Source organism: Sinocyclocheilus grahami, unplaced genomic scaffold (assembly GCF_001515645.1).
Source record: "Sinocyclocheilus grahami isolate Dianchi unplaced genomic scaffold, SAMN03320097.WGS_v1.1 scaffold84.1, whole genome shotgun sequence".
Taxonomy (NCBI): domain Eukaryota; kingdom Metazoa; phylum Chordata; class Actinopteri; order Cypriniformes; family Cyprinidae; genus Sinocyclocheilus; species Sinocyclocheilus grahami.
This window is the reverse complement of record NW_015505263.1, coordinates 36,775-51,674: the sequence shown is the minus strand read 5'-3', so window position 1 is coordinate 51,674 and position 14,900 is coordinate 36,775. Positions and strand designations below refer to the sequence as shown.

At 35.8% G+C, this 14,900-nt stretch overlaps 2 protein-coding genes across 3 annotated transcripts in view; one reads left to right on the top strand and one right to left on the bottom strand.

The window, feature by feature from the left end:
- Positions 1-2,061: 2,061 nt before the first annotated feature.
- LOC107586620 (kelch-like protein 10) lies at positions 2,062-7,575 on the bottom strand. Its single transcript, XM_016274075.1, has 8 exons — positions 7,433-7,575; positions 6,481-6,973; positions 5,135-5,560; positions 3,918-4,115; positions 3,560-3,709; positions 2,840-2,956; positions 2,404-2,495; positions 2,062-2,236 (listed from the first exon to the last, which is right to left on the bottom strand). The coding sequence occupies exons 1-8, from the start codon at positions 7,573-7,575 to the stop codon at positions 2,104-2,106; spliced, it is 1,752 nt and encodes a 583-aa protein (XP_016129561.1). The 3' UTR covers positions 2,062-2,103.
- A 4,099-nt stretch (positions 7,576-11,674) lies between these two features.
- The window catches only part of LOC107586570 (metabotropic glutamate receptor 1-like), a 22,336-nt gene continuing 19,110 nt past the window's right edge, over positions 11,675-14,900 (top strand). For both annotated transcript variants that reach the window (XM_016273996.1, XM_016273995.1), the window contains exon 1: positions 11,675-12,535. In XM_016273996.1, coding sequence (XP_016129482.1) covers positions 11,815-12,535 — 721 coding nt within the window. In that variant the 5' untranslated portion in view covers positions 11,675-11,814. The remainder of the gene's footprint in view (positions 12,536-14,900) is intronic.

Here is a 14,900-nt window from a genome sequence, read left to right as displayed (position 1 = left end):
CATATAGAGTATATATGTATGTGTGTGTGGTTGTACATTCACACATATGTAGTTGTTGTTTTGGTGTTTGGCTTAGTGTTATGTTAGAATCATTATTATACTCATACCTTTTGTTCTTTAATATTTTGAATTGTGTTTAGCTTTATTTTTTGTTTTTCTTTTAAAAGTTAAGTTTTTAAATTTTGTTGTACGCATTTGTCATTTTTATTTAGTCTCTTTATTTTTAAAATGTGTATAGGTAGTATTTATAAAGGTTTAGCTTTTAGTTTTGGATCTGTTTTTAGTTGTTTTAATACTACAATTGATTGCTTCTGTTGTCCTCATTTGTAAGTCGCTTTGGATAAAAGCGTCTAATAAATGACTAAATCAAATATATTCCATTAATTCAGTCAAACGCTGCAGATTTCAGACTATCAATGTACTGCCTCATCAGCAGTCGAAACGTACCTTTGCTTTTCTTCGGCATGTGTTCTTGTCAGCAGCAAATAAATGTCATAAAATAACTTTCATAAGCTCTAAAACATGCAAGACATTTTCATGCCTTTATCCGCCATATTTAAAATACAGGAACCAAAACAATGCCAAGGCACTGTAATATCCTAAACACTAGATGGTGTTGAATGAATAAATAAACTACTACACAGCTGAACTTGGACTGACTGAGCCTAGAGTTATACACATATTCAGTACAACTGATGGTGTCCTTATTTGACGGAGCACTAAAATACCTCCAGGTTTTACGGTTTACAATCTTTATTGTTTTCAGAAGTCATAAATGACGCTGCAAAATATTATTTCATTCTCGACTGTTCAATGCACTACAGTAAATAAAAACATCACAGAATATTTAGGAGCTAAATCAATCGTAATCATATCAAAAAAGACCAAATTGTATTCACTGGTCACCCTGAAAGACTTATTAAACAGTTTATTAAAACAAAACATTTTACTAAACATAATTCCCAATATTAGACATTGCATTTTTACTAATTTACTGTCATTTTTATCACACAAATGTATCACTTCCGGTTTGTTAAGATTCAGATTTTGTTGTCATTTAGAAGCTTTTATCCAAAGCAACTTATATACTCAATAATACATGCTGGGTAAAATAGGGACAAACCCAGCAATTGGGCTGTTTTGGCCCAGTGGTTGGGTTTAACCAACCGCTGGGCCAAAACAGTTTAACCCAACCGCTGGGCCAAAACAGCCCAATTGCTGGGTTTGTCCCTATTTTACCCAGCACTGGGTTGTATTTAACCTAGCATCTTTTAGAGTGTACAGGAACAGTCCTAATGGGACAACAACGGAGATAGTTCATTATTTATACACTTGCAGGATTTGAACCTACAATCTGATGAACAACACCATATCTGACCTTTATTTGACCCTCTAACTCTAACACTTTCTATTCCATTTTAATTCCAATTTATCTATATTTATCTTCTTTTTTTTTAATTAAAAAACAAAAACTAAAAAACAAACAAACACTAGCTTTATATTTTTTCTATTATATGTACTTGTTTTTCTTTGTGTGTGTGTGTGTCCTAATGGGACAACAACGGAGATAGTTCATTATTTATACACTTGCAGGATTTGAACCTACAATCTGATGAACAACACCATATCTGACCTTTATTTGACCCTCTAACTCTAACACTTTCTATTCTATTTTAATTCCAATTTATCTATATTTATCTTCTTTTTTTTAAATTAAAAAACAAAAACTAAAAAACAAACAAACACTAGCTTTATATTTTTTCTATTATATGTACTTGTTTTTCTTTGTGTGTGTGTGTGTATATGTGTGTGTATAATATATATATACTGTATATATATACACACACCTTGCTACGTGTACTGCGTTAGGCTACCCGAGACTTGTCATTTGCTCTTATATATTATTTCTCTTTTGTTAGTTTTGACTGCTTTTATTGTCCTCATTTGTAAGTCGCTTTGGATAAAAGCGTCTGCTAAATGACAAAAATAAATAAAAATCTGACAGGAAGATTAACACTTAGAATACAACATCATTTTGATTGCATTTATTCATGTGACACACCACAGGTGCAATGAGAAGGTCAGAATGCTGCTGGAAGCAGGTCATTCACTGTCAGACCCGTCTTGTATCTGGACTGCGTCTCGTTGGGCAGCATACTGTGCCATGTTAGGCAATCCTGATATTACGCAACAGTTCAGAGCACTGCGGAAAACGGCCATTTCATTTGCATCAAACCTGTGTGGAAAACAGAAAAGAGGCTGAGAATGCAAAGAAATATACATACAATTTTTACGGAGGGATATTAAGTGTTCATTCATTTTTTTTGTGCAATTAGGCCTCATTTAGAGGCCTTAGCTCATGCAGCGTGAAATGATGTGCGATTTCGTGTTTGTGGATGTTACCATTCATTTGTCTTCTTATCGTAGCACTCGGCATCAGACGTTGTGCTGAATCCATTAAACCCTCCGACAGCAAACAACTGATCATCAACTACCTGGATTTTGAAGAAGGTATAAAGGAAATTAAATCATGTTCAGCTAAAGTATTTACCTTTATTTGAATAAATCTTAGTATTGATGAAACACTTCAATGAAACCCAATAATGTACAACATAGAATTTCTTGACTCTTAGGAAGATATTTTCATAGTCCAACACACTGGGCAATACTGATTCGTTCTGATTTCCATTAAGCCTTCTGGAGTTTTTTTAGATACAACTTTCCACTTAGTGTCAATATGGGACCAATACAGATTCCCTATATTCATAACTACTAAATAATTATTGTAATGTTATTTCATAGTTTCAGCAAATACAAATAATAACTGTCCACATCTCACCTCAATGCCAAAGTTACTGCGTGGATTGTACATAGATGCAGTATCACACCAGATGTTAGTCAGTGGGTTGTAGGTTTCTGCGCTCCGCAAGCGGCTGGCACCATCGAAACCACCAACCTTTAAAAAAAGAAATTTTTTAATTTATGCATTCTGTGTATTTGTATGCACATTCATGCATGTATTTACATACACACAAAACAACCTTTAAACTGTGATTGCTTCCATGATTCTGTAGGTGTGTAAGGGTTGTTAGTTAACCAAAACGATTTAAAAATTGTTCTTGGAATAAAATAAAATACTTGAAAAATGATTTCAGACAGCTCAGCAAGGCAACATTTCTCATTTTCATTTAGTTTAACTTGAGGTACTAAAACTAAAGATCCTGAAAACTGAAATAAAAATTATGAAAACTATATAGACATATAGTATATTATATAGACATTAAACACTTAATTTAGTTAAGCTTGTACTAAAATCATGCACAAAAAATAAAACTGAAAAAAAAAATATTTAAAAATACATTTAGTTTAACTGTATTCTAAAATTATACAAAAAACCATATGCTACTATATAGACAAAGATATATTTAAATAACAAAAACTAATAAAAATGACAAAAACAAAACAAAAATAAAATCTGAAAATACAAAAATATGAATAAAAGCTGTAATAGTATGTCAATGATTCTAAAATAACAGTGATGCCTGTGTTTAATACTCACAGCATAAACTAGATCCCCGTAAGCGATCACACCAACACCACTGCGGCGGCTTCTCATGGGAGCGATGAGAGTCCACTGGTTTGTGTCAGGGTTAAAGCTTTCAGCTGAGAAGAGACACTCTGTCCCAGTAAAACCTCCACAGATATAAACCTGCCAAACACACACAAATATAATCCACATGATGTTCATGACCCTTTCACACAACTGTTACATGTTGTTCAGAAAAACAGTGTTTACGACACTCAGTATATTTCAAATGATATTCTTTTTCTTATTTACAGTATTCTTATGCTATAGTCCACAGTTTCTCCATTTCACCTCTCCTTCTGTTTTACAGGTCACGGGTGAATGTTCTTACCCTGCCCTGCAGTGAGGTTGCGCTGGCATCACTCCTCCGTTCGTTCATGGATGTGGTTAGTGTCCACTGGTTGGTGTCAGGATCATAGCGTTCCGTTGATTTGAGCCGTACATGTCCATCAAAGCCACCAATGGCATAAATGAACCCATCCAGAACAGCAACACTAACATAGCATCGCCGTTCATACATGGGAGCCACCTACAACACGACATGGTTTTACCATTTTTTGACATATACTGTAAGTCAGTGTCTATACATATATATCAATACATCTCATTGTTCTCCTCTATCAATTGCAATAAAGTACAATGGTATTACCATGATTTTTGATGGACTTTTAAATGTACTTTATAATAAGTGTAAATGTGCTTACTTTTTTTTACTATAATATATTATATTATATTATATTATATTATATTATATTATATTGTGTTATTATCAGGGTTATTATAGTTAACTAAAACTTAAGCCATACAAAAAAAGTGCATGAAATTTTATTGCATTAAATAAAATAAAAAGATGGAAGTTGGAAAAGGAGGTGAACATTTTTTTTAATAAAATAAATAAAACCCTTAAACTTATTTCAGCTAGTTGTCAAGGCAACACTTCTTATTTTTATTAAGTTTAACTTAATGTGCTAAAATAGGTAAAACCGAAAAATATTTTTTTTTTTAATTATTATTATTATTATTTATTATTATTATTATTATTTTAGATGTTAGTATATATATAAACATATTCCCTTAAATATACTTAATTAACACAACCAAATTTTTATATTAAATATAATTTATATTATATTATATTATATCTGAAGCTACAATAATTTTTGGGAAACAAAAATGTATCATGGTTTTACCATTTTTTGGAGATGGTCCTCACTGCAGAACACAAGATCCAGGGGGCGTGGTTGGATCCAGATCCAACTCCTCCCACCTTACATATACCTAAACCTACCCGTCTCCACCCCCTGATCCCTAAACCCACCCATCTCCATCCAACCACGCCCCCTGGATCTGTTCTGCAGTGAGGGGCTACTGATTTTTTGGACATGTACCATGGTAATACAGTGTTATTCTTTAAAGTATTCTTTAAACCAATTTCATTCAGTACTGTGGTCCATATCAAAGTACAATCTGATACCCATCATTTCACCACAGTACTTTTTTTAAAGGAAGCGAAATTAAAGTTAGCTGTTGACTTACAACATTGCTCACCTCATGCCAGGTTTGAGTGATAAGATTGAGTTTCCTCACACTGTTAAAATACTCCACACTGTCATAACCGCCAACACTGTAGACAAACTCATGCAGGACAGCTGTGCCATGATAGGCTCTGGGACGCTCATCCTCAAGAGTCACATTGACCCAGCGGCCTGCGTTTGCATCATATGCCTCGATCACATTGGAGGGACTGCCGTTGCTCCATCCTCCGATGGCCAATAGAATCGCAGAGGGCAGACGTGGGCGTGTCAGTTGATGTATGAGCTCTAAGCTGATGGGTCCATGCAAATCCATGTCAAATTCAAACAAAGCCTTCATTGCATTGATAATAAGAGGCATGCAGGCTTCGTTCTCCATCACCAGTGCATTGCTCTTTACATTATTGATGAAGTAGTCTGATGTCATCAATCCCATTCGAACCTGAAGCACAGTGAAGAGAGTTTAAACTTTCAGAATTGCTAGATTGTTGCGAGGCTGTTACTAAGTAGTTGATATGGTGTTCAAATGGCTTGCAACATTACAAAATATATTTTTACTCAGTATTTTTGTCTTGTTTCTAGTACAAATATCTAAACTTTATAAAAACAAGATGCATTTAGCAAAACAAAAACAAATGATGTTTATGAAGATATTAAGTCTTGTTTTATGAAAAACGGATCAAAATTAGGCATGTTTATGTTTAAAATAGGAAAAATATATTTTAATGGGTTAAGAAAAATAAACTTATTTCAAAAGTAAAACAAGATGTTTTTTTAACTCCATTGGCAGAGTTTATTATATTTAACAAAAACTAAAATGATCATTACTTAAAATAAATTAAACTTTAACTGAAATAAAATAAAATATATATTTTTTCAGCTAGTTGCGAAGACAACAATTCTCAATTTCATTTAGTTTAATTTGATGTACTAAAATAACAATAACACTTAAATTAATAAAACTACTATATAAATAAATAAATAAATATAAATAAAACCTATACATGCTTATTAAACAAAACTAATAAAAATGACAAAAACAACAAAAATACTAAAACCAAAATTAAAATGAACACAGAAAACATAAAAATAAAAATAAAAATATTCAATAAATTAATAGAAATTATAATATATTTTTCTTTAAGTATAAACTCACTTAATTTTGTTATTTATTTATATTGTTTAATACACAAGACTTAGTATCTTAAGTAATTTTCCTTCTCAAGTAAATGTATCTTTATTTAAGGCTTTTTAGATATTTGTAACGGAAAACAATACAAAAAAAAAGTAAAACTAAAAAGTAAAAAAAAAAAAAAACTTTTTTGTAGTGCAGGCTGTTGAAAAATAGCTCCTCTGTTTTACCTTTGGCAGAAGCATGGCGATGTGTTTCCTCCTGCTTTCAGGTGCATGATCAATCCAGTGGAGCACGGCTTCAAAAACCACCTCCTCCTGTTTGACATTCAGCTCATCCTTATCAATGATCTCCTCAAGCTGTTCCACTGAGAGCTCCAGGAACTCCTCAGATACTTGCAGAACCTCCTCAAAGTGCTGCAGGATGTAGAGCTTTGCTTTATGGCGGAGCTTTGAGCAGGAGTGGAAATCCTCTGTAAACATGCAGATGCCAATGCAGTTCTCCGGACAGAAGCGTGACTCCAGGAACTGACAGCAGGCATCTACAAGACCTGAGACTAAGAACTGATCAGCCGCCACTAAGAGCTCCAACACATTCTCTTCTGTAATGAAGACAGATCCTGTGTAAGCATACTGAATAATAAGAGACATGATGTTTCGGGACATTCCTGGAATATCATAGAATTGTTCTGGTATTCTGGTCCAATTAGAGGAGAAAAGAACCCTGCAAACAGATTTGAAAAAGAAATATAGGCATTATTCATTTGTATTTTTGTTACACACATTAAAAAAATATATTATTTACAATTTAATTTCAGATCAGTTTTCGCAAGTAGAGAAACATGTTGCTTTAAAATATATGCTGCTAGTAATTTTCACAGATTGTAATTTGTAACAGATTGTTTTCATATATTAAATTCAACATGCTGGGTAAACTCATAAACATTCTTACAATTCCATTAAAATAAAGAATTTAATTTCAAGCAACATTTTTATTTAAATACTGTAGTAATGCCATGTGTTCTGCCAATACACTCATTAATTTCTATTCATTTATACATTAGACAGCTTAGGCAGTTTCAACAGTATGATGTTAATTGATGAAAATTATGTAGGCCTTTATAATTATAATTATTTCTAGGTAGGCTTTGTACACAGTTGCAGTTTAAATGCTTCTGCTCACCTAAAATAAGGGCTGCAGCCACACAAGATGATCTTGTGCACTTGAAATTCTCTGTCATTTGCCCTGATGATCAAGTCAGTATGTTCACCCAGTGAACGTGCTTCATCAAACACGTTAAAAGCTGTGGGACTGATGTTCTCCATTTGTTTTACCAGCTTCTTTAGTAAATGTATGCGGTCTTCTCATCTCAAACTATGACTGAAGTCTGAGGACTCTGGAGTTCCATATATTCTAGTTCTAGAATATCTTTGTGACATCATAGTGGCAGAGATTGAACAGACTATGTTTTTTTTTATTAATTTGTGTCTTGGCCTTAGCATTTGGCTTTTGCATAACCATTACTTACAATATGAAAGAAAAAACAACAACCAATACAATACTATTTAGTTTTTATATGACTACATTTACAAGTGCACCAAAAAAAATTTTTTTAATGTTTAAAGGATTTAATGTTTAGGCTACATGAACTCTTCACTCTTGCTTCAGTAGCTTCGCTACTGTTCAGACGCTCTTGCTTACTGCTCCGCGCTTTGCTCCCTGTTTATGTACTCTTCTCAGATTTATCTAAGATTTCAACTTCAGCAGATCAGTACAGTGCTCAAACAACACATTTTTGGCACAAACACTAAAACTAAAACTTTTCGGGACTGGAATAATACCACGAAAAAGAAGAATCTTTGCCTCCCACTGCCAGCAGCTTACATTCCGGAGACGGGAAAACACAGCTGCCTACATTCAAACAGACGAGAAAGAAAATGCCTCCCGTGGAATCTACTTGCTGCATAAACTTCCACAGACTTCTACAAAGGATTGTGGTTCTTGAAACAAAGTTATTTGCTGGACTTCCAAAAAAGGCAGAACACTCAGCAGACCGTCATCATGGACCCCCTCAGCATACAGCCGGTGAGTCCTGTGAATCTAGTGAATCTCAACAGTTTATACCAAGTGTAGAGGAACAAGCCAAAACTGATCGACACACTAATCGATGGCACAAACAGGGAGCGAGACACAAAGGCACTTGAGATATCAGATTGTCACGAGTATCTCATATTGCTGCGGTAGCATCCTCTACCCCAGATATAGCTGACAAGGCTTGCAAACACTGGTATTCTACCACCCCCTACACAGCCTGAGAACAGATTTGATGCATTAATGAATGTGGGTGAGGAATCCCCAAATGTGAATCAACATGGATCGTATATCAGCCAGCGGCTAACATTGCTACTAACAGGCGCTCAAGGTCTACCAGACAGAGGCATTCAGCCCAGAGCGTAGCCGAGCTCAGGACTCTGATAGTGGGTGACTCTATTATCAGAAACATCAACAACATGCTGCCTTCCTCAAGCAACCGTCTCTGATGTGAACAGGGAACTTCGGAACATTCTAATGAAGCACACGAATGCAAATCAAATCATCATCCATGTGGGGAAGAATGATATTCGGAAAGAGCAGTCAGAACTCCTTAAGAAGGACTTCAGTGAACTCTTTGAAACACTTGGAAGACTCAAAGTTCAGTCGTTCAGTCGTTCGTCAGTGGACCACTCCCAGTAAGGGGGACTAACATGTTTTCTCGGTTACATGGCTTCAAAGAACCTGAAAGGAGTCAACACCGTCTCTGATGTGAACAGGGAACTTCGGAACATTCTAATGAAGCACACGAATGCAAATCAAATCATCATCCATGTGGGGAAGAATGATATTCGGAAAGAGCAGTCAGAACTCCTTAAGAAGGACTTCAGTGAACTCTTTGAAACACTTGGAAGACTCAAAGTTCAGTCGTTCAGTCGTTCGTCAGTGGACCACTCCCAGTAAGGGGGACTAACACGTTTTCTCGGTTACATGGCTTCAAAGAACCTGAAAGGAGTCAACTTCCTCAACAACTTCAATCTTTTCTGGGGCCATAGACAACTGTTTAAAGGTGGAAAAAAGGATTTAACGTGATTTGGATACACATTTTACATCTCAAAATACCTGCAATTTTAACAGGGGTGTGCTGTTGTTCAGATGTACACTCGACTCGCTCTGTCTAAGAGCAGCCGTATCCTGATCATCCAGAGAGATTTGATGAGTGTCCTCAGGTTCTAGAGAGAGTCTGACTGGATGCTGTTACTGGGGGGCTGAATGGAGCGGGAAGACTGATATATCAGTGACATATAAAGGAATCAGCAGGAAAGGATGGAGTAATGACTGTTGGTTTGGATGCAATGAAAATTCTTGGAGTCTGACCTGTTTTAATGACAGATTCACTGCTAAACATAATAATGGAAGTACAGACATATCCGCCCCTATACGTCTCTCTAACAGAGTAGGAGTGTATCTGGACTGGTCGGCCAGTCAGAGTAGGTGTAGGAGTGTATCTGGACACTCAGAGTAGGAGTGTATCTGGACTGGTCGGCCGGCCGACCGGCCTGTCCTTCTACAACATCTCTGACACAAACACACTTACACACATTCAACACCACATTCACTGAACCCCTCTACACTGGATTTGGGCTTGATTGGGGCTCCTCAGTGTCTCTGTGTGAGATTAAACATCTTCTTGTGAGACACACAGTTGACAACACGCTGACATTTCCTTTCTCATTAACTAACAGCTGTAATGGATTTAATAGTTGTAATATGTAAACATGTTGTTTTTTTATAGACATTTGAATGCAGCTCAACAGGAGTTTTGTCTTTCTGAGTCTCTGAGCGCCACCTAGAGGAAGATTTAGTTTCTCTCTCACAGGAAACAGCTCTTAGCAAGTGCTTGCTCTGTTACTTTAGTAACTGAGGGTCTGTCAGAGCTCATCTCCTAAACACACTTGATTACAAATGTTACAAAGGCTGTGGAGCTCATCTTAAGCTCCATGTGGAAGGTTGATGTCCTTTCCTGATCACTCATTCTCACAATCACAGTCAAACTGATTGTTCAATAGAGTTGAAGATGTGGCTCAAACTCATGTCAGATTTAGTCTTTGTGGGATTCAATGATCAGGAGAGTATGAGAATCTCGCATAGTTGCAGAGTTTGAATACATTCAATGATCATCTTGAGCTCAACATTATTATGCACTGATATTTCATTCTCAAATTATGAATTGTACCCTGTTTATTCCAAATACCCAAAGCATTGTTCTTTTTAAGTTAATGACCAATAAAATGTGTTTTCAACAAAAATTTGTTTATGTTCATCACTCATGATTCAAAATCTGTTAGATACAAAAAAACAACGTGCCAGGTATTTATTTTAAACATTTGCAAATTTAGTACCTAGCAATGTTGCTGTTTTATAAATAAATGGGAAGTGAAATTGTGGGACATGGAGAATCAGTGATATTTCAAGGTCAAATGAGTGTGTGAATCCAGTTAATCTCACCACCAGATGGCTCTGTCACCTCCTTATTGCAATGAACTCTAAAGTGTCACACAATTCAATATTCTTATAAGGTTTTTATTCATTACTTGATATTTGAAGTATTGATAATAATTATATAGACTATGTGCCTGAATATTAAGTATATAGGCTATGTGCCTGAATTTCTGTACAATGTGATATTGATGTTTTCTCACTGCAAACTTTAATATCAATTGTTTGACATCTGTGTATCTGTATTTATATGCCTTTTTTTGTATTTGATGGGGAATTGGGATAATCTTGCAATAAGTACTATTTAGAAACAACATATACAAAAGCTAAAAAAATGCATTTTAGATTAGTTGTTCATTTTAAAGAAGGCACACATAACACATAATTGGCTAAATGTAATATATCATATTTCTCATATTCTTCAGTATTTGTGTGTCTGGCATGTGAGCCGTGATAATAAAGGAGGAGGTTCCTGCGTTCATGTTGGAGGATGAAAACAGGAGGCACAGTTTGTGCTCCAGCAGCTCAGGAGAAAGATGTGAAGACACGCGCTGTGATTTCAGGTGAGAATGAGCTGATTAAATGAGCGTTGAATGCATGACACAGATATAATACATCAGCCAGATCACTAAACTAGAGTCCTGTTAGAATATATTGCTTGTTTGATTCAGAAATGTCCACAGCAGATATCTAGGATGATTTGTATTGTCTGTGAATATCAAATGTTTGTATCAGAATTCATCTACAAATAATGATATATTTTCATTATGAATGATTATGTCATCGTCCTTTGACAAAGTGCATGACTTTCATGTACTGGCATGAATTAAAAAAGAACAAACCATGATAGTTAATCACATCTGTAGGTGCTGCTAGAATGTGATCTGAAGTGATTAATTCTCATCCTCATTCTGCAGGGAAGCTGTTTGGATGGAACTGGAATGCAACAAATGATGGCTGGACTGGAATGCAACAAATATCTTTGTCTCTTACCAGCAAGATGGAGCTGATTTTAACTGAAGACATCTGACACCATGAGGATGATGATGATGAGAATTAATTTCCTCCTTATTTTGTGTCTCTCAGTCTTATTGTTTTGTACCTGTCCCATCTCATCAGCTGATGTTCATCAGAGGTCAATGGTTCCCAGAGCAGCCTCCCGGTCCGTGGCAAGGATGGATGGCGATATCATCATCGGCGCTCTGTTTTCTGTCCATCACCAACCAGCGGCAGAGAAGGTCGCGGAAAGAAAGTGCGGGGAGATCAGGGAACAGTACGGGATCCAAAGAGTGGAAGCGATGTTTTATACACTAGATAGAATAAACGCTGATCCAAACCTTCTTCCCAACATCACTCTGGGTTGTGAGATCAGGGACTCCTGCTGGCACTCATCAGTGGCTTTGGAACAGAGTATTGAGTTCATAAGAGACTCGCTTATCTCCATCCGTGATGACAAAGACGGGACGAAGTGGTGCGTTGAGGCAAATCCTTCCGCTCAGCCGCCGGCCACCAAAAAGCCCATCGCTGGTGTGATTGGACCTGGATCCAGTTCGGTGGCCATTCAAGTTCAGAACCTGCTGCAGCTGTTCAACATTCCTCAGATTGCATACTCGGCTACAAGCATTGATCTGAGCGATAAAACCCTCTATAAGTACTTCCTTAGGGTCGTGCCCTCTGACACTCTTCAGGCCAGAGCTCTCCTGGATATCGTTAAACGCTACAACTGGACGTATGTATCAGCAGTTCACACTGAGGGTGAGTTATAGCTCTAAATCTCAGATGATGTTCTCAAGTATCAACATGTATCTCAGATGGTTCTCCTAAAATACACTAAAATGAAAAGAAAAAAAAGACACAAATTAGTCGGTTCTCATCATAGAGCTATACAATTAATTGTGCATAGCAGGTCAGATCCTCTGGTCTTAAAAGAATTTTATGAGAAATGTTTGAGTTCCAAAATGGAGCACAGTTTAGGATGTTAAGATCTCTTTGAAACTCTTGTGGAGACACGTGAGATTACTGGGATCTCTATTGGACCCCATTTAGTCTCACTGGTGTCCAGGAGAAACAGATCAGGTTTTAAATATATCTTATTTGTGATTTTTCTTTTCTACATGATCATCCCTTGCTTAAATCTTGAGCTGACTTTCAAAAATAGCCCAGATTGCATTTTAAATAACATAAATAGGTTTGTGTGGGATGGTAAAGTGAAATTAGACCAGAAGAACCAGAGGTTACAGTACTTGAATCCAAATATCACTTAAATTCCTCTACAAGTTCAAACAATCAGTATACATGCTGAGTGTCTTTGAACAGACTTTTTAATCACCATATCATTATCAAGAGATTGATGTTGGTCTCATATCGCGTCACACTATTCCAAATACAACCCAATCTGTGATTAAAAAGTAACACTGTAATCTAATCTTCTTAACAGCATTTGAAAGCACAATCAGGGTCACAAGCTGAGCTCTCAAATCATTCAGTGAAACAAATATCTGTGTCATCATCTGTAGTTCATTTTGAAACAAGTCCAATGTCATATACACCAATAATCAAACATAAGAGTCATTTCAAACATTGAGAATTATTATAATACGTTTATGTTTATTTGACAAAAAAGTAGTGAATACACTCTATTCGTCAAGGATAACACAATAATGTTTAAATCAAAACTTATTTACATTGTGGTACTTGATGTAAAGCACAAACTTCACTCCCGGTAACAGGTACACTTGCACTGCATTATAAATACAGAAATTACAATAAAATTCCACATTTACAAAAATGTACAGTCACAAATAACCACGTACATAATACAAATCCATCAACAAAACAACCTACTTAAGAACCAAATTTTAGCTTTTAAACTAAAACTAACCATATTCAAAATACCTTTAATGTCCAGAGATAACTTTATCCACAAAAGTGGCCCAGAATATCTAAAAGACCTACGACCATACATAGTTTTAAAACGACATAATGTAATATCCATGAGACTTTGCCTAGTTTTGTAACAATGTTGCTCATGTACCCTAGGAAAAAATACATAAAAATATGAAGCAGCTCTGTTATTGATAATCTTATGTACCATTTTTTATTTAATATGTTCTAGTCTGCTTTCTATAGGTAACCAATCAAGACACTTAAAATGGGAAACCTCCACATGAGTAAAACGACTAAACCCTGAAACTAACCTTATCAATTTATTCTGAGATTTTTGTAACTTATCCAACCAACCACGAGACAAATCAGATATCCAAGAAATACATGCATATTCGAAATGACATGACAGTAAACATGATGCAAGTAATTTTATATTCTGTTTATCAAGAAAACTAACTAACATGTCTGGCAAGAAATTGTCCTAGCATTAACCTTACCCAGAACTTTCATAACTATACTTACACCACTTAAATGATTGTAAAGGACACATCCAAGATAATTAATAGAAGTTTTATTTGATATTAAACAATCCCCCACCTTAACAGACATCTTAGAAACCTTATTCAAATAATTTTTAGACCCAAATTCCTCTAGGGGTCGCTATGGGGAACGCCTCGTCGTGACCCGTGTCTGAACCATACAATGAAAAACCACCAACAGCACGTTATCAGATATCCAAGAAATACATGCATATTCGAAATGACATGACAGTAAACATGATGCAAGTAATTTTATATTCTGTTTATCAAGAAAACTAACTAACATGTCTGGCAAGAAATTGTCCTAGCATTAACCTTACCCAGAACTTTCATAACTATACTTACACCACTTAAATGATTGTAAAGGACACATCCAAGATAATTAACAGAAGTTTTATTTGATATTAAACAATCCCCCACCTTAACAGACATCTTAGAAACCTTATTCAAATAATTTTTAGACCCAAATTCCTCTAGGGGTCGCTATGGGGAACGCCTCGTCGTGACCCGTGTCTGAAGCATACAATGAAAAACCACCAACAACACGTTAGCCGGCAACAGCCATGACGTCACTACCAGTGCTACTATAGTATAAATAGGTGCCAGGAGAACACATCATCCACTTCTTCATCAGAAGCTTGCGTCTGAAGCATGGCAGGAAACCTAGAGGACGCAGTGTCTCGTTCCCTACTCAG